This window comes from Mastacembelus armatus, chromosome 16 (assembly GCF_900324485.2).
Source record: "Mastacembelus armatus chromosome 16, fMasArm1.2, whole genome shotgun sequence".
In the NCBI taxonomy this organism is placed as follows: Eukaryota; Metazoa; Chordata; class Actinopteri; order Synbranchiformes; family Mastacembelidae; genus Mastacembelus; species Mastacembelus armatus.
The window spans coordinates 24,079,129-24,098,370 of record NC_046648.1 but is presented as its reverse complement, the minus strand read 5'-3'; the positions used below and the strand labels follow the sequence as shown (position 1 = coordinate 24,098,370).

Here is a 19,242-nt window from a genome sequence, read left to right as displayed (position 1 = left end):
TGTGCTTTAAGTTATCCAGCTCTCCTAATACATCCATGTGTGCCACAGGAGGCTCTCAGCCAATGGCAGAGCAGAAGGTCGGTCAGATGAGCTCAGGATTGAGAATATAAGCAAGAAGGGGGAAGTGAGGAGGGCAATACGAGGGAGCAAGCAGCTTTTCTACTTGCCAAGTGCTGAGCAGGTGAAACCGGCCTCTAATCCAGGCAGAAAGAATCCTTCCTATCTATAGCACACTGCCCAAGTAGCTAATGAAGCAAAATTATTCAAAGTCAAGCTTATTATACTCACAGCTTGTGACTTTCCAAATATTTGTGCTTCATTGCCTTGTGTGGGATGCCTGTTGCACCTGCACTTCTTTCCACTTATCTTAGCCAGTTTTAATAGATATTCTCTATTTACAGTTTGCCTTAATAATGCTTTCTGCAAAGATGACTTTGGTAGAAATTTTAAAGTAATTTTAACTCATCTTGATTTAAAATAAGACTATCAGGAGATACGGCTTATGTCTCTTTTGATGGGTAGCTTCCACCCTATTAGGATTAGATTCAGACGTGGATACTGCCTCTGAAAGTGCAGCTTCTGACTAAGTGTGTTTACTTAGGAACTAGTATCCTGGTAATTATTGGATTTTTGGAGTATCCCAGGTGTCTGTGCACAGGTAAACACCATATCCTGGTTTCAGAAACTTGGATAACACTGACCAGAATGCTGTGGCGTGTACACGTGATCTTATCCTGATTCCTTAACTAATGAATCCTTAACAGTAAAACATTAAACACACTGTCTGAGAAGAAAAACGCCTGCAGGCACAGTCAGAATGTGGGATTCTGTTAGGGTCCCATTTACAGGGACATGACCCGCATGTTTCCATGTTCCGTGTAAAATCTGTACGTGTCATGTCACTGAGTTTAAACTGTGCCAACAGCTGTTGGTACAAATATTACCACAATAACCAGGAGACTTTCTTCTAACAATCACATTTAGAATGAATGTGTTTCAATGTGGACACATAACATTTGAAAAGGTTTGACAAACGTCTTTTGGAAATTAGAGTAAAGCTTTTCAGATTATTAAGGCAGAAAACTTTTGGTTTTTATTTTGCTTGGTTAGTTTGGTTACACGTGTTGATAACAGCTCACAGTGTTGGGGGTAAAGAGCTCATTAGCTGTTGGACGGTGAGTGAAGTTTTAACTTTAATACTGTTAATACTGGGACCTGAGCTGACAGTGAGAAACTAAATAGCAGCTAAATTAATCACAGAAGCTGTTTGATGTCGGTCGGAAAAAACAATGCAGCCTGTGAATTAGCTAAATTGGCTCACAGCTAACGTCAAGGCAGCCGAATTAACTTTAGCTTAGCCGGCTAAATAGCTAAGATTAGCTCTCCCAGTTAGCAGCTAACGCTAGCTGCTACTTTCAGAGCCTCTCCGTAAATGACGCTCCTCTTTGTTCCCAGGTTTTTCTTACCTGTACACACACGGACGAGTCCACTAAAACCGGGGGGTCGATCCTCTTTGCTCACAGAAAAATCACGTTTCTCAGCCTCTGTCTCGCAGCCATCGTCCCGTTGTCATGGCACTGACGCTCAACGGAGAAGCCGGGTAGCTGTGCGCAGGACCGGAAATATAAGGGCTGCTGGGAAATTGAGTTTTTGGACTGAGCAGACAGCAGTTCGGAGAAATTATTAACCTATGAATATATTTTTGAAGAATATATAAATAAATAATAACTAAATCTATTAATGAATAAGTTATTAAAACATATTATATTATTATTATTAATATTATATTAAATAAATATTGGAGATATTTAGACTCTCATAAGAATTTTCCTGTGATTTATGTTTTACCTTTGTATTGACACTAAAATAGGCTTTTCTCAGCAACAACAGACACAGGTTTTATTTATTTTTTTATTACTTTATTAAAAGAGAACGTCAACACTGAGAACAGACAGACTAAAACAAATTTTGTTCTCAAGAAAATGCCCCCAAGACATGATACCTGGTAATAGAGTTGGTAAAGAGATTATAGATTACAAAGTGGTTTGTTTTACATGTATAAAGTGCATTTTATATTGATTGATCAAGTTATTTTAAAAACAGAGGGCTCGTCCGGGATTTGAACCCGGGACCTCTCGCACCCTAAGCGAGAATCATACCCCTAGACCAACGAGCCACACATATTCTAAGGTTCCATCCTAGATTCCAAAGTTTTCTGGGCATGCCACGTAGTCGGAACCTTCTCCCCGTCTTCGAGTTTTCGGAGACCTGCTTCGGATTCCCTGGCGGCTGAGCGCCATCTGTCGGCGGTTTCGGAAACTGCATCCGGCTCGATTTGTACTAACCCTACTGTCCTGTTTGTGTCTGTTCCTTGTTTATCAGAAATTGGAGAGGAGCATATAATTTTTTAATAGTTACAAAACAACCAGAGAAAATAATAAAAAAATGTCTTTGTTACCTTAAGCTCTGCCATTCATGTACCTGCTCTCAAACCTTTTTCATTGGTCAGATTGAATCACTCAGCTGGTTCATTTACACAAATTGTAAAGTTTTAAAATTTAAATTTGCATAAAATTGGGCTCGTCCGGGATTTGAACCCGGGACCTCTCGCACCCTAAGCGAGAATCATACCCCTAGACCAACGAGCCACACAGAAAACAACTGTACACCAGTAATTCTGAGTCCAGAAGACGCCACGTTGCTCAGATTATGTTCCCATTTGTTTGCAGGTCTCTGGTCAGTGAGCGCCATCTGCAGGACAGTCTGTGGTACTACAGAACATCAGGCCCGTCAAGACCTGCAACATTTTCTTGTCTGCAGTTTATGATCCCAACCTAACAAAGGTGCAGCTGATGCGACATTACAGATCTTCAGGCTTGTGTATGCCTGCCTCATCCTCTCAGCAGTTACTGCAAATATTGGTAAAAATACTTTAAATACATGTTTGGAGCTGCTGTTCAATAAAACCTATGAGAGAAATGTTGTACTTTTTAATTCACTGTATTTTGACATCAATTCTTAAAAACATTTTCATTCAAAGCAGAGTAAAACCAATACAATGCATTACTGTTATTATTAAATGTAGGTGATGTGAATCAAATCTTCCCTAAAGTTATGTGGAATCTTTTTTAGGGAATTTGCATGTTATATTTTGGGAATGAGTCAGTTTTTGATTAGTGATTTAAAATACACACACGCACATATATGATGCATGTATATCCCATATATTGGATATTACCATGAATCATTCCTGCTCACCAGCGCTGTCTAATATTACAGGGCTGCCAGTCCAGATCCCTGTCCAGTCTGGGACCCACTCATGTCCTCACAAAGACATTTTATTGCATTTTCTATTCACACCATCAAAGGAAAACACAACCATCTGCTTAAAAAAAATACTACACACTGGTTTAAACTTTTTTTTCAAATACCCCCAAATACCTTGAGACAATATACATTTCATATAGCGCCCACATATACAGTATGATATCATTTCCCACTTCATATATATATATATATATATATATATATATATATATATATATATATATATAGAGTTTCCCATTTCTTTGACATGCAGGCGAAAAGGCAACATGCAGGTGATAGCAGCACATTCAAAACACATACAAAGTCAAAAAACATTCAACACAACATGTTGCGATAAACATTTAGTTTTTAACCTCTCAAAAAGACAAAGATGAATATTTTGGAGGTAGTGCTATTAGCCACAGGATGACAAGGTGTTGGAAGCCAATCTGTCATATGCTGGCTTTCACTGAGCCACAGTGTCTCCTGATGTTTACTGAATTTAATTATACTGTCAGTCTGCAGCACTGTATCTTTGGTTTAAGGGGCGTTTTACTGTTGCACTTCCTGCTACTGACCAGTAGAGGTCAACCTAAGCATGACTGGTACTGAATGCCTCTTTAACCTTCGCCACTGGGATGGAGATCACTGGACTGTTGGCTCATCTGTGCAGAGAAGGCTGATAAATAAAAAAACAAAGGGCATTTGCCATAAATGTTTCAGCTACAGATCACTGAGCTGCTACTGGCTGTGTGCTTACATGATGCTAACAAGCAGACTAGACTAAAAAGGTCAGATTAACAAAAACTTAAATAAACTGTGTTTCTGTGCAGGAACCTGTTCCTACATCCTTAAATATCACACGTGTGCACACTCCCCCATACACAGAACTTAAAGTGCATTAACTCTGATTATCTCAGTTACAAAGTGACTCCTTTTTTTCTTTTTTCACAAATACTGTCTGTATTAAACTGCTGCTGTTTCCAAGCAGCACAATTTTATTTCTACTATAAATTACAATTTCTGGGGCCTGTTTTTGTACTGAACTACTCCCATGACCCCTAAGATCTATGATTTCCTGCAGATACATGTTTGACGTCAACAGACATTTCATGTTTGACAACCACAGCTCACTTTTCTAGTCTGAGCAGGGCGACGTCAAACGGCCAAGTCAGGTAATCAGAGTAACTGGTGACAGAAATGCTGGGATGGAACCAGTGAGAACACTATGTCGCCTGGTTTATGGTACACAAATATTACCATATCAAAATAGTCCAGTGAAAAACAATGGAAACAATCGTGCAAACAATAAGGACGTCCGGTTTCTTTTACCATAAACCTACTCGGAGAGAAAAGAAACGATTCAAATGGACAAAACACACCAGAGACAGGATGATGTTGCTGTGTGCACTTTAAAAACAGTTCATTCAGTAGATGCAAAATGTCTTTTAAAAAGGCTTTTAGAGGGTGGGCTGATGGAGTGGGGGTGGGGGATCCAGACCCGAGGGGTAAATAAGGACCTGTCTGGACCAATAACACAGGTTTCGGGTAGTGTTACGAGGCTGAGACGCCTGAGGCTGGAAAGGGCCGACTGGAGGAGAGGAGTGGAAGGGATGGGTGGTGGGTGGAGTTATAAAACCTTCTGCAGGATGGCGTTGGGCACTTCGAGCGTCTCGTCCTTCACCAGGACAATGTCATAAGAGTCCAGATACTTGTCCAGTCGCTCTTCCACCTACAGAGGGACACCAGAGGAAATGTCAGTGGGGAAACAAGCAGTGCATAAATAACACGTCAGTCTTCAAATGGTTAACACTTTGGATTTATACATTTTTTCTTCTCCCTGAATTGCAAAAGTCAAAATTTGTTTTGTTTTTTTTAACATGACTTTTTCCTAGAATCCTCCTAAACTAACTCATCCTGGAAGTTGCAGAATTTAGCTGCAAAACAAAAACATAGTGCATCAACATCAAGATGAATTAGTGCTACATGCAAAACACACTGATCATCAGCAGCAAAGCTCAGTTACTTTAAGTGCAGCTCCAGTGTTTATTGTTTGTTTTTAAGAAGGTGAAGTCAACCAGGGTTCGAGGACCCTGTGGGGATGTGTCTGGATCCACGGGTCTGTGGCAGCCTTGTACCTTATCGTTGAGGAAGCCAATCTTAAGGACGTTCTCCACGTTGGGTACGCCGTCGGCCATGCTGAGGTCCCCCAGGGAGTCGCCCATTAGGATGATGTTACAGAATTCCTTCAGCTGTTTGAAGTACTCCGTGTTCCGCAGGGCGCCGTCATGTTTGTTGTAAACATGGATCAGCTCACCTTTGAATCCCCTCAGGACACCCTGCAAAACAAAACAACCAGCAGGGAACGTGAGGCGACAGATTTCCATGAGGTCATGAGGTCAAAGTGTTAGGTGCCAGTGTCGGGATGCAGGACTGAACCCTGTGTTTTTTTATGCAGGACTCACGTTGTCATCGAAGTCCATGAAGTTAGAGACCACCTTGATGTTGGGGTGATAGACTCCGGCCTGGCGCATGATTTCCTCCAGAACATCTCCCAGGCCAGCGGAGAAGATGAAGACAGGCACACTGTGCTGCTGCAGCCGGTCAAAGAACTGCTCAAAGCCTTCTCTGAAACCAGACACATGGAGGTGGAAATCAGAGAGAGAGAGAGAGAGAGAGAGAGAGAGAGAGAGAGAGAGAGAGAGAGAGAGAGAGAGAGAGAGAGAGAGAGAGAGAGAGAGAGGAATCCTGCTGTTCCTCACTGCACACAGCGTCTCCTCTACATGTACCTGAGTGCAGCGTCAGACTCCCTCACCACCTCTGGCAGTTTGTCTTTTTCTAGCCGCTGCTCCACCAGCAGTGTGTGCGACTTGAAATACCTGCACACAGACAAACACACACTCTCTCACTTACGGGAAAAAAAAAGGTGCTGCAGCAGGAACATAAACACATCAGTGTATCTGTGTGCATGTGACTCACCACTCCACCATGAACGGGTATTTCTCCTCCATGGTGAGGTACGGGTCAATCTCAATGGGATAATATTTATTCTTCAGCTGCAGGAGCTTCTGTCTGCACTCATCTGTCACCAGTTTGCAGTTGTCAATAATATCTGCACAGGGACGCAGAATTCAAATCAGACGGGGCACGTTTGCAGAACAGGCTGAAATCAGGAAATCGATTTAGAGAAAAACAACAACACGTGTCTCGTATTGTTTTCTTGAACCTACTGTGACATGTTGGACAGCGTTTGCCGTTGATGGCGAACTTGCTTATTGTCATGTCGAAGTCTGTGATGATCTGAAACACAGTCGGGAACACTTTGTTTACCAGAAGCAGAAAAATGAGACACATCAGACTCTTTAAGCGACACTGGAGGAACCAGAGGAACTCACAGGGACCTAAAGTGACATATACACACACAGAGATCCAGTGTATGACAACATGTATCAGTGGCATCTGGATGTGCTGTTTGGAAAGTGGGGGAAAAAAAAAAAAAACTCTCACTAATTTTGCATTTGGGCTTAATTACATATTGTTGACACATTGTTCCCTGAAAAGCAATGGACAGGATTTTCCAGCAATGGGCTGGTGTGCACCAGAGCCACCAGATGGCGCCAGATCATGCCACCATCTGGATTTTATGTTCTACCTGTAGTTTGGAAGCTCCTCCTTTAATGAGGCCACAGATGATCTGCTCCACCTTCTCAGGGTCCCTCATGTGGACCGTCGTCTTCTCAAACTGAGGCATCTGGAGAAAGAGTGAGAGGCCGTTACAGACGAGGTTCCAGTGGAGACTTGGCAGACAGGAGGCGGAAAACAGCTCGGAGGATATTTGATCAGAACATAAACACATCAGGGCTTTGGCCTGATGCCACGAAACTCAGGTATAAAGACAAAATGTCACGTCTTGAATACGCCTCCCTCTCTCTCACACACACACACACACACACACACACACACACACACACACACACACACACACACACACAGTCAAACTGCTGCCCTTAGTGTACTTGAACACAGCATTCCCTGACCCAGATATCCACACTCCTGGGGGGGGGGGGGGGGTCTCAGGGTCAAGAAACAGCTGAGGTTTGGAATCTGTCAGTGCTGAATAACAAACTGAACCAACATGTGAACAGTCGGAGGAACACGCCGTCTGTAATTTCATCTCCTCAACACCAGCTCTGCCTGTGGATGAGGGTCTGAATCCCCCGGTCGAATTCTGCACAGATGAAAAAGTGTTTAAAGGGAGACTGCACCCATCAGTCCGTGATGTTCAGCCTCATCCGGGCTTATTGCTGAGCTACAGGTGGATGAAGTGGCAAAAGGGAAATGAATTCGAAACCAGTTACTGTGCTGCAGTGAACCTGTTTTAGAGACCAGTCTGTGTTTGTGTCATCCACCTTTAAACAAAGTGCATTGCTGCTAGGATTCAGGTTCCTCTGAGAACTTAATGCCACTGCAGTCTGGGACAGCTGCTCCTGGACCAGCTGCAGACACACACAGCTTCTGCCTGCAGTTTGCACCGGACATGGACTGACGCAGGTAATGAGGGCGTTTGTGTCCAGCTGCTGAATTAGCCTGTTACCAAATGTATATGTTCAACACTGGACGCTTTCAGTTGGATGTTTTTAATGTTGATGAGTTTATGACAAGCAAAACAGCAAAAATGATTAAAACCCAAATATACACACATGCACAACAACCTCCCCACCCCAAAACACACACACCCTCACCCAACCCAACCTCCCCCAGTGTAATGTAATGGGCCCTGAGCTGCTGAGCTCCTCATGAATCACTGTGATCTTACAGAAATATGACACTCAGAACACAAAGTCAAAATAACACCTGCTGTCTAACATGTTTCTGGCTCATACTTCTCATGCAATGGGTTTTTTTTTTGTGCCTTTATTAAAAACAGACGAACTGTCATTCATGGGTCGACAGACTCACACGTCAACATGACCTGTTGGAACATGCTCTGGGCTTTAGCAGCCGTGTTTCACTCAGAGCAGGAACATTCAGTGAACAGTGAAATACTACGATACCAGTCTCCACTGGTTTAAACTGGAGAGAGAGGTGTGCCAGTGCCAGATGTGCTGCCAGATGTGCTGCATCACACCTCTGGGCCTTTTTTTTATAATCTTTAGCACAATTACACCATGTTCATAGCAAAAGCAGGTGACAACAGAAATCAAGAGTTTAAGAAAAGTCTCAGGTTTTGCACATCATAACAGCAAATACTGGGGTCAAAGGTCAAAGCATCCTAATCACAGGAGAAGATTCAGGAGGGTTTGGTCCCTTCGGCCCAGAATTCATAGCACCTCATGTTTTTTACACTGAGCATGAACTATAAATTTGGTGACAGGATAGCTTGTAACCCGTTTTATACACACACACACACACACGCACGCACGCACGCACGCACGCACGCACGCACGCACACACACACACACACACACACACACACACACACACACACACACACACACACACACACACACACACACACAGAGGCTTACCTTGGGGCTGCCGTCTCCAGTAGAACAGAGGAGCGAGGAAAAGATTGTGTGGCTGCAGACGGCTTATATATCTACAGCAACAGTCGGAGGGGGGAGGAGGCTTCGCTCGAATTAGATTAGACAACATAACCCCTCCCCTGTACAGACAGGCTCAAACACACTGTCATATAGCTATAGACACACACACACACATACACAGTGACACTATGAGGCAACACACACTCTCCCTTAGTTCAGAATAATCAGATCTGAAATGGAGCCAGTGGACATTTGCAATCCACCATGTTCCAGTACTGTGACCTTGGACCCCTTGTGAAGGGGAATCTTTAGATTCAATCAGAGCACATGGACTCCCTTCAGCACAATGACTGCTGACTACACACTTTTGCACAACACAGCACAGCTGCCCTCCCTCCCCCCGCAAACACCTCAGATCAGATCAAAGGTCACGAGGGTCGTGGATCAGAGGCTGCTTGTTCTTGAAGAGCTGAGGACGTCACTGTGGCGTCTTAAAAACAGAGAAACGTTATGTGTCCGTAGGATTTACAAAAGCTCATTCATGCTTTTATTTCCTGCAGGGTGAACCCTGTAGTGCACTGCAGACTGTCCACACCAATAAGACCATTCGCCATGTGACGTTCATGCACTGGCTTCAACTAAACCATGTTATGAATTTAAGATTCTACTCACACACACACTCACACACACACACACACACACACACACACACACACACACACACACACACACACACACACACACACACACACACGCACACACACACACCCCTGAGTGACCGAGCTTCAGCAGGTGTGTCAGGTAGTAATGCTAATCCATTAATGGTATTGGTAACTGGTTGAGAAATGTGGCCATCACCAGTCAAAACAAGATCAATGAACACACTGAGCTGTAACAAATGACACTGTTAGAAATCTCCATGTGCTGCTGGTCCATTGCTGTGTGGCCTTTAACTCTGTCCTCTAATTATAATCCTGTAATTGTCACCACGGCTGTTATTGAAAACCCTTATTGTTCTATAACCTCATCAATACTCTTATCAGTTGATCTACTGATTTTTGGGCAACAACATCAAACTAGCTCCATGAACTCAACAACCTTGAAAACAGAATAAATGTGTCCTTAATGAAGTGAATGTGGTTTTTACATAAATGTCTTCCTCCAAAACATCTCAACGAGGCCAAATGAAACGATTCCACTTCCAGCAGAACACACTGGGACTGTGTGGGTGTGGGTGTGTGTGTGTGTGTGGGACCTGCTCCCCACAGCGAAGGCAAACAATACGTTTTACACAAGAAACACAAGTCCACCTCATCCTCTCCCTCTGCTGACCCTGACTGCCATGCACGCCATGAATCTCAGAAACAAGGTCAACCGGCTCTGATTACAGCTCCCCATGAAAACAGTACATGCAGTATCCCTGCTGGGCTCCTGGGGGGAGGAACAGGGACGTTCTGCTTTGTTGTGGTGGTAACTCTGCTGAACTGGCTGAAATACTCCTCAGTGTAATCAGGACAGAAAAACTGCAATGCTTGGTGAACATCCAGTGTTCTCTTCCTCTCTTCAGGCTCTTCCTCTTCCTACTGATGTTAAACGATGTCAGTTTGAGCAACAACCAGTGGCTCCAGTATTTTCACTGATCAGCTTTTCATTTATGCTTTTCCCCAAATCAGCACAAAACATAAAGTGTTACCTAACAGAGTTCTGCTCAGAAACCCAGAGGCTCACGTATCAAGAAAAGGGTTTTGATCCTTGACCTCCCAACAACAGCCTGTCTCGTATTATTTCACGGAGTACTATCTTCTGCAAACAAAACCAATCTAATCCTCAGAAACCCATGAGACTCAGCTCAGGTCAAATTCACTGCGGTCTGCCGACACCGCTCACCTTTAACCCGAGCACACGACCCAGGAAACTTTTACAGCACAGCCAGTCGTGGAGGTGGATCCAGGTCAGATGTACAGCACCTCAACCACAGCCACATGTCACATTAGTATGTTGGGTGGGTCAGTTATTGTGCCTGGGGAGAGGCTGTGGTTACCACATCAGGGTGGATGTCAGTAGTCCCGTGGCTTCGTGTGAATCATCAAACAGAGAAATTGATCAAATAAAAAGACATGAGGAGGACAGAGTTTATCTGTGGCTTCATTTTGAAATCACTCTCAGCATTTCTCAGAAAACCCTTCGTGCACGCGAGTCTAATGACCAGCTGCTGATTGGTACATGGTTCTGTGACCCAGTGACCCAGTGCTGGGGTCAAAGGTCATCGAGCACACAGTGCAGAGCCCACCACACCCCCACCCAGCGACAGGTTACAGCTCATCATCTCTGGACAGTGTCCTCTCAAGTTACCATTACTAATGTAATTGGGAGTACTACCATACTGAAAACTGTGATACTAGTACTTCTACTAGTAGCTGAAAAACACCCAGTATTTTCACAGAAGGCTTGACAAGGTTTTTGTAAGAACAGGACTCATGGTCATGGTTTTCAGTTGTTTTTATAACTGCACATCAATTTTCCAACCACTAACCGACACTGTGTGAGCACCAGGACTTGGACCAGCAGCTGGCACCTGGGCCTGATAGTGTTTTTAATCTTTTCCATTCCTGCTAAACAGCTCCTGACTGCTTGTAATCCCTGGGAGCAGCACATATGACAGCTCTTCACCAGGCCAAACAATCATCATGATGAATGTTTGCAGCAATAACCTTACATGCATTAAAGCTTCCAAACTACAACAGGACAATCCATTCAGTTTGTCTAATTTTAATGTGGCCTGAATATTATTTTCTGCCTAATAGCTTCAGCATTGGGGGGGGCCACCAGTTTCCACAGCCGCACCCACACTGGGAGCTCCGCTGCTTATCAAGGTGCCGCTCATCTGCTGCAAGTGATAAAGCAGCATGGCAAGTGTTGGTTTCTGTTCAGGGGAATCAAACAGCATCAGGTTTTCATTTAAAGTTATTAGTTTCATAATATCAGATCCATTCATATGAAATGGGCCATTCTGCACAATGAGTACTTTTACTTTGGATACTTCAAGTAAATTTGGATGATGGTACTTTTGGACTTTTACTGCAGTAACAGTTTGAATGCAGGACTTTACTTGGAACAGAGGATTTTTACTCTGTGGTATTTCTACTTTTACTGCAGTAAAGCATCTTGTACAGTACAGACCAGAGAAGTAAGGAGCTGTACACATACGTGAAATGTGCAACACACCCATGTCAGCTTTACTATTTGCATAGATCAGGGCTGGGTAACTCCTGCTCCTCAGGGGCCAACCGCCCTGCTTGTTTTCCAACTCTCCCAGCCCTACCCACTGCTGTGTTCAGTCAGTCTGAAGCTGCAAGAAGCCATCTCAGATGAGGGCAGAAGAGGAGGAGGACAAAGTGAATTGGTAAGTCAAGTGTCGTCCACCCTGGTACTGTATAGTGTCTGCATCGGATAATTTATGCATTTGTTTGCATCAATTGCATCAGATGCATAACACTTGCTTTTTACTATGACCTGCAGAGATGAGGATTTCATGCCCTGTTCCTAATATCAGACCATGTGGTCAACATTAAAAATAATGTCTTCACATAACCAACAAAACTAATTGTTTTTATTGTTTTATTATGCTGCTGAAGTAAACAAACTTATAGAATACATACTTTTACCAAAATCACCCCCTGACTTGCACTTCACACGCAGCCCCATCCTGCCCTCCAGAGGTCACTAAAGGCAGCTGATACTTCACAGAACACTCAAAACCCACCTGGACACAGTTCACCAGGGTAGAGACACATTCACTGAGACCACGAGTTCTCAGATGAAATTATTTAAACCAGCATTTTTAAAACCAGAAATCACCTCATGCGCCTGCTGGATTCTCCATCATGAACAGGCACGACCTCAGTACTGGATGAGAAAGAAGAACCACAGTAACCAGACTGATTCTGGCAACAAGCCGATGTCAATAGTCCCGCAGCTTCAAGTCACTCATCAAACAGAGAAACGAATCAAATAAAAAATAAAGAGGTAAGAGGTTTATCTGCAAGTTTGTTCCTCAGAAAAACCCCACCCAATCCACATGGGTCTGAACACCAGCTGCTGACTGGCTCATAGTGCTGTGACCCAGGGTTTCGCTCCACAAAGGAACGTCCATGTTAAATTACAGCACAGGGCCAGAACAGGCTGTCTGACTGCTGCAGTGTGGGTTTGTAGACCCCCTGAGGTTCACAGTGGATGCTTGGCTTCTGTCACGGCATCATCAAAACCACATGGTCACAAGTTTCCATGCTGCAGGTCGTGGCATGAAACTACCCCATCCTGTAGAACAAACATCCAGATTGGATCAGCAAAGGAATGCAAAGAATAAATAACAGCTAGTTGCTTTGCTTTTGGATTCCACGAAATACCGACTAAACGTTCCTTTCCCTAATTAAATGATGATACAAACACCGAGATGTAAAGCGGTCAAGGGTCAAAGAGCGCAGTGACCTCAAGGCAGCAATAATGCAGTGCTCATTTTAAATAATAAATAAAATTAATCCACTTTTATTGTACATCTAATAAAAAGCTTATTAGCAAAGTGAGTCACTAAAAACTAGACAACGCTGTTGCTTAATTAATGTCCATCATTTATTGTTTATCCTTCCAAGGGCACAGGGGCCTGGAGTCCACACAGACACAGACAAACACTCACACTCACACCTAGGGCCAATTTAGTCACCAACCAACCTGTGTTTGGAAGGAAGCCGGGTTCCTCTGTGTGTGTGTGTGTGTGTGTGTGTGTGTGACACAGGGAGAACCATTAGTAACAAGGATATGAACAATAATAGCAGATGTGCTGCTGTTACAAATCTAAGTTGTGGCTCTTTCTTTTGGGGAAAAGCCCAGTGACCTCTAAAAACAGGTGCTCAGCACGCATGCGCAGAGCATCGCCCAGGTCCTCTATCGTCAAGTCCCTATGAACCGGGTGTCAAAGATCCGTGTCAACTCTTCAGAATAAAGGGGGATGTGCTACCACATTAATACCTAATCTGTCGTACCTGGAGCCAACTTAAAACAGCCAGCGGGTCCTTGACTTTACGGCAGTCAAGGACAAATAAATTATCAGTTTATCTGGAAGATAACAGCCCAAAGCGAAATCACAAAATAATGAAAAAGACACGCATACCCCCCCCCCCAAAAAAGACAATTGTTATTATATTTCCTGCGTCTGCCTAAAGTACCCCACTGCTCGATCATAATGAGATCAAAATTAAAAACAGCACCGAAGGTGTGCACGCTTTTATTTTGAAGGCCTGGCTCCTCCACTTCCTGTTTCGTATCCTGACGCAGCCATGTTGTCTTTCTGTCTACTCACCATCTCTATGATCCGGGTTTTCTTGCCCGCTCGCTTCTTCTTGGCCACGATGTACTGGGCCAGAACCACGCAGCCGAACAGAGCACAGACGCTGGCGCTGGCCGCGGCCCCGACCTTCACCACGGCCGTCCTGTCCATGACGGTCCGCCTCACCGCCACCGACCAGCCCGCCTCCCGGAGAGTCCCTCCGGCCAAAGATCGTCTAGGCGGGACAGGAAGAGCCACTCTGTTGACGTCTCAAACCGCACCAAACCAACGAGTTAGCTAAATAAAAAATCATTAGCAACAAAATATCAACAATAAATCTGTAAACTTTGAAAAAAATACACGCATTTAACGAGAAGCTAAGATATTTATTTTTTAGCGCTAGCAGTTAGCTACTTGAATCAGACCTTAATTTACAGCGTACGTTACTTAGCAACAACACAAATAATAATATTAAGGTCCAAAGATAGGCTAATATTAATGTCGGGGTCTTGCTAAACGTATTTTAAATATTCAGTCACCTTGTTACCTTTGCTGCAGGAGATGTTGATCCTGTACTCAAAGTAAAAAGCACGTGTCAAAGGTTCCCCCTACCCGCTTAGGATTCACGTCCCAGTTCAAAATAAAACTTCCGTTCACACAGGAAATACAACTATAAAAGTCATTGACGAACTACATGCTACCAAATGCCAACATAAGATTTATTATTTCTTTATATGCTGCTAAAGTATAATTCATTGACAATGGAAATGTTCACTAAAGTCATCATTCTGAATGATTATACTGTCTTAATTTGATTTTTTTGGTGCAAATAGTCTGATCTACTCTTCTTAAAGCAAAGTGTTTGGAGTTTCTGGTACTTCATTAAGTACATTTCAGTCATTTTATTATCATTTCAAATTATCTGTATGCCTTTCAATAGACACTTTTTATTTTTCATGGGTAGTTAATAATGAAGGTAATAATAAACTAGTAGTACTTGTATTTGAACCTAATCTCACTTTTGAAAACACCCTTGTCACATTTTTTTTTAATTATTACAATAAAGACTTAAATTTCCTATAACCTGTAGGCTAAAAATGTTGGCACTAGTATTCATATCTTTAATATATTATATTTAGAAAAAAGTCCCACAAAACACAAGGTCTACACCAACTCAGTTCCCCTCTTTAAGATCAAGAAAAGGGTGACCACTCTATCTCATACTATTATTTTACTTTGTAAACAATAATGGACTAAAGATATTTTTTAAAAAAATCAGCTTTGAGGAAAAAAAATGCATTCAACAGACTTTGAAAGCTCAAAGACACATACAGTGTTTTGGGGAATCAACACATATTTTGTTTCCAAGAAAAGTCCACTGGTGACCTTTCAACTCATCAGATGTGGCCAAATCAGGGACTGAATGATTTTAATTTCAGGGAAATAGACATAAAAACTTTACAATTACTTCTTTTTCTCCAATACAAACTTTAGACATTCTCACTCCCTCACTGAGTAAATCAAGATCTGATTGACTTACTACACTTTCAATCCAACCTGACTTTAAGTGAGTGAACGCTTCCAGCTTAAGTGTGTTGCTCATTGACACTGCTCATTCAGCCTCAGTGCAGCAACAGACATAGTTTCATAACTTTTATACAAACATACATAACAGAGATCACCAACAGGAACAGTTGAACAAGCAAATAATGTTTATTATGCCATCTGCTGTCATGCCATGGTACATGTGACACCTTTAACAACAAAAGGGGCTATTTTATTGAACCTGTCAGAAGGCATTCAGAGGAAAGACTAAGGCCTTGAAGAGGGACTGTGGAAAAGAACAACAGGCAGGAAAGGTCTTGACTAGTTTGCAGCAGAGAATATGTTTTGGAATGTAACACAAATGAAGTCAATATAGAGCACAAATAAACTCTGTTGTCTGAAAATAAATACAAGCAGCTTCTCTGAGCCACGTGATGGGAGACAGTTCCTCCAGACGATCGACAGAGAATCACATGAGACTGAGTTCCTCTACATTTTACATTTCCACCCAAACTTAGATTCCAGCTTTACTGTAGGCCTGGTTGGTACAGTATGACTGACTCACTACCGTCAGCTGGGAGACAACTACAGACACTGAACCACATTCAACAAAAACTGTTTCATTGCTTCTTAAACTTTTAGGTCAGTTTGCTGACATGTACATATTCTCTTCATTGAGATATTACTTAGTTATTAGTTAATAATATGGACTTCATTTTACTGCAAACAACCAGGACATTTTAACTCCAAAAGCAACAACATCCCATAAAGATGCAGTTAGAGCATTATGGTTATTTTAGCAGTAATAAACAAATCAGTGAAATGTTGCGATCCATTGTCTCATTTTGGAACACTGTCTGATTTAAAGCTCCCACCACAGTCTTCATCATCTCCATCCTCATCAGATGTGTCAGTGGACAGTAACTACTCCACAGGCCGGATGCCCTTGGCCTCCTCCATCTTCCTCAGGGTCTCATCCCACTGGGTGAACTGCTTGGACAGCAGGAACATCTGCCAATCAGAAGTCATGGGTTAGTGTATGACCTGCAGTTTGTTCCAACAGCAGTTTCTTTTTAAGAGGTCTTCATTTAAAATGTTAAATGAAAAAAGAAATCATCTTCTGTAAATAGAAATGTACCATTTTGTTGTATTCCTCAAAAAGCTTCTTCACCTCCTGGGACTGAGCCTCAGTTTGGTCCTGAAAGACAAACCAAACTCACAACTGAAACCTAAAAACAGAGAGAGAAAGAGGGGGGTGGGAGAGAGGAGGAGAGGAGAGTTACCTGCTCTTTAATGTGGATCTGTGACAGGCGCTGCAGCTTGGTGGCATGTTCTGGTACATCTGTAAACAAAACACACACATAGCTGATGAGGTGAGGCAATTCACCTCTATACATCCAGCAAAACACTACATCACTGAGTACAATATATAGCACAGACTTATTCCACTGGTGAACTTAATATAGACTTATACATACCTTTCTGACAGCAAGATAGATAAAGATTTAAAAATATGCCAACCAACAAATGTCCACTAACTTCTTAGTCTACTTAGTTGTCAGTGTTTGTTCTGGATTTGCAGCTGGTATCCCGGAAGGTAAAACTCACCTCTGATGTAGGTGCTGTCCAGCAGCGGCTGCAGGTTGCTCACCTGCTCCAGCAAAGCAGCCTGGGAGAGCAGAAACTCCTCCTCTGTGCACATAAACACACAACAGCTTCACTGTCAGAGCAGTTCAGTCCTCTTCAATATATATAACACAGCTGCTTACAAATAACACTGAGCTTTACGTTACACTAAACATTATACACGTAAAGAGCATTTGGTGCCATATACAGTAAATACATAAGAAAAGCTACAGCTCATGCTTCTTACCAGCCAAGATGAACTCCAGCTTCATAGTGTCAGGAACAGTGATGTGGTCAGTGAACTGAGGATCCAGGTACTTCAGAAGGTCCTCAACTGCACCATAACACCAGCACATATGAGCAAAGACTCACCAGCACAGTTTAAAACCTGACCACAGAAAAATTCCTGCAAGGACTTTGGGCCTGCACTGATATTTTAATGTTCAGTGAGCAACTTCAAAGACAATAGTTTATACTGAATTTCAGTTGTGAACAGTAACAACTATCAACCTTGAAAAAATTCTCAAGTTTCAATTTTATCAGGAACTCTTACCTAAAGCTAATCCACTGTAATTCAACAGTGCTGCCCTAAACCCAACTTGCATGACTTGCATGTTATAATCTTCAGTTTTTGTTGGAACTATTTCAGACAGGTTGATTCATCTGCATTATCATTTTGGAGGATGCAGTTTGTGCTACTGTTGAATTACATTGTGTGATAGTGACAAGTACTTGCACATCTATTATTTTGCTCACCCAGGTACATTAATGAGGTTGCTGAAAAGTTCAATAGTAGCACAAGTACCAGTAAGGAAGTAACCATAAAGCTTAATATTATTATATTCATGTAGTACAGTGCTTTAGTTTTAGCTGGGTGTACGTACTAAACTGGCAACTGAGTGTAAATGCGGAATTAAACAAAGTGACAACCAGCCCAATACCCAGGCTGTCAGGGCTGGTTCAACAGTGACTCACTCTTCTTGTGCAGGATCTTTACTCGTTCTCTCTTGTTGGCCGTGTTGGTTAGACCTGTCTGAATCCTGGTCAAAGACTCTGCACACTGCACATCAAAACACACAGATTTGATTTGACATTAGTGATCATCAACAATACACAGAGGTCAGTAGAATGTATGTTATTACTGCATCACAGCAGTAATAAGCAGTAGTTTCCATTACTTTGAATGTAACATGCTGAGTCTGAAGACTAAATAATATGTGTATATATGTGTATAATATACGGGTGCAGATAGATAATATCACCATATATAAAACTGGTGCAATTGTCAATATTAAGTACTATACCAAAGTAAGTTCAACACTGATACATGCGTTTTCCTAAAGTCCTGAAAACCAGTGCTCTCAAACTTTGTTTATACATTAGAGACTACTGCATTGTTGATTACATGCTGGGACTGTTATGGCCTCATTACTGACAGCTAACATTAATCAGCAGTCTATCTAAGAGCTAAATAGTTAACATACTAAATGAATGGGCAAACAATTGTTTAGGTTCCACCACAGTTATTGCCTTGGGGTAAACGAGCAGCTGTCACATTTTCTAATTCTAAGTAGTGGCTCTAAATGTGGATGAAATAAAAAGGGCGTTTACGCGATCACAGTGCTATTGTTAGCTTCGCTAAGCTAGCTAGTTTCTTTAGAAGCCCCTCCCGCACTCATCAGACTAAACGTTACTTGTGACGAACCTTAACAGGTTTTGCACTTTTGTTTCTTCTGTCTCCGTATATACGATTCTCCAGCGCCTGAACGCGCATTTCCAGACTGTTCGGCCCCGTAGTTTTATCCATTTCTGCCGCTACTCGCTAACGAGCCGACAACAACCCGATCGAAAATACGTCGTTTCCAAGCGTCGTCGCATATGATGACGCGTTCGCAA

General features: G+C 42.6%; 3 protein-coding genes and 2 non-coding genes across 10 annotated transcripts in view; all 5 read right to left on the bottom strand.

The window, feature by feature from the left end:
* bbs9 (Bardet-Biedl syndrome 9) overlaps positions 1-1,593 on the bottom strand; it is a 123,510-nt gene extending 121,917 nt beyond the window's left edge. For both annotated transcript variants that reach the window (XM_026317863.1, XM_026317864.1), the window contains exon 1: positions 1,467-1,593. The gene's annotated coding sequence lies outside the window, so the exon portion shown is untranslated. The remainder of the gene's footprint in view (positions 1-1,466) is intronic.
* A 511-nt stretch (positions 1,594-2,104) lies between these two features.
* Positions 2,105-2,176, bottom strand: trnap-agg (transfer RNA proline (anticodon AGG)). Its single transcript has one exon. It is a non-coding gene; the product is annotated as a tRNA-Pro (tRNA).
* Positions 2,177-2,576: 400 nt separating this feature from the next.
* On the bottom strand, positions 2,577-2,648 carry trnap-agg (transfer RNA proline (anticodon AGG)). The gene has a single exon. It is a non-coding gene; the product is annotated as a tRNA-Pro (tRNA).
* Positions 2,649-2,975: 327 nt separating this feature from the next.
* On the bottom strand, positions 2,976-14,803 carry nt5c3a (5'-nucleotidase, cytosolic IIIA). Of its 5 annotated transcripts, none has more exons than XM_026317322.1 (9): positions 14,723-14,803; positions 14,209-14,472; positions 6,959-7,057; positions 6,537-6,606; positions 6,286-6,418; positions 6,096-6,185; positions 5,772-5,934; positions 5,445-5,645; positions 2,976-5,038 (listed from the first exon to the last, which is right to left on the bottom strand). In XM_026317322.1, the coding sequence occupies exons 2-9, from the start codon at positions 14,344-14,346 to the stop codon at positions 4,937-4,939; spliced, it is 996 nt and encodes a 331-aa protein (XP_026173107.1). In that variant the 5' UTR covers positions 14,347-14,472; positions 14,723-14,803; the 3' UTR covers positions 2,976-4,936. The 5 variants fall into 5 exon arrangements, with proteins under 5 accessions (XP_026173107.1, XP_026173109.1, XP_026173108.1 ...); XM_026317324.1 differs by having other exon boundaries at positions 14,209-14,444; positions 14,723-14,795; XM_026317323.1 differs by having other exon boundaries at positions 14,715-14,784.
* A 1,063-nt stretch (positions 14,804-15,866) lies between these two features.
* dctn3 (dynactin 3 (p22)) lies at positions 15,867-19,202 on the bottom strand. Its single transcript, XM_026316519.1, has 7 exons — positions 19,052-19,202; positions 18,322-18,406; positions 17,594-17,680; positions 17,329-17,412; positions 17,004-17,062; positions 16,859-16,918; positions 15,867-16,731 (listed from the first exon to the last, which is right to left on the bottom strand). Exons 1-7 carry the CDS (start codon positions 19,151-19,153, stop codon positions 16,645-16,647), a joined length of 564 nt encoding a protein of 187 aa, XP_026172304.1. The 5' UTR covers positions 19,154-19,202; the 3' UTR covers positions 15,867-16,644.
* Positions 19,203-19,242: the final 40 nt, after the last annotated feature.

Excerpts from the sequence above, each read along its gene's own strand:
- dctn3 (XM_026316519.1), bottom strand. The coding sequence starts at position 19,153 with ATGGATAAAACTACGGGGCCGAACAGTCTGGAAATGCGCGTTCAGGCG. Across the intron at positions 17,681-18,321 it reads AAAGATCCTGCACAAGAAGA|TTGAGGACCTTCTGAAGTAC; the intron begins GTGAGTCACTGT and ends GTTATGGTGCAG. Across the intron at positions 17,063-17,328 it reads GGACAGCACCTACATCAGAG|ATGTACCAGAACATGCCACC; the intron begins GTGAGTTTTACC and ends TTTTGTTTACAG.
- nt5c3a (XM_026317322.1), bottom strand. The coding sequence starts at position 14,346 with ATGGACAGGACGGCCGTGGTGAAGGTCGGGGCCGCGGCCAGCGCCAGC. Across the intron at positions 7,058-14,208 it reads AAACCCGGATCATAGAGATG|ATGCCTCAGTTTGAGAAGAC; the intron begins GTGAGTAGACAG and ends CTCTTTCTCCAG. Across the intron at positions 5,935-6,095 it reads GAGTCTGACGCTGCACTCAG|AGAAGGCTTTGAGCAGTTCT; the intron begins GTACATGTAGAG and ends GTCTGGTTTCAG.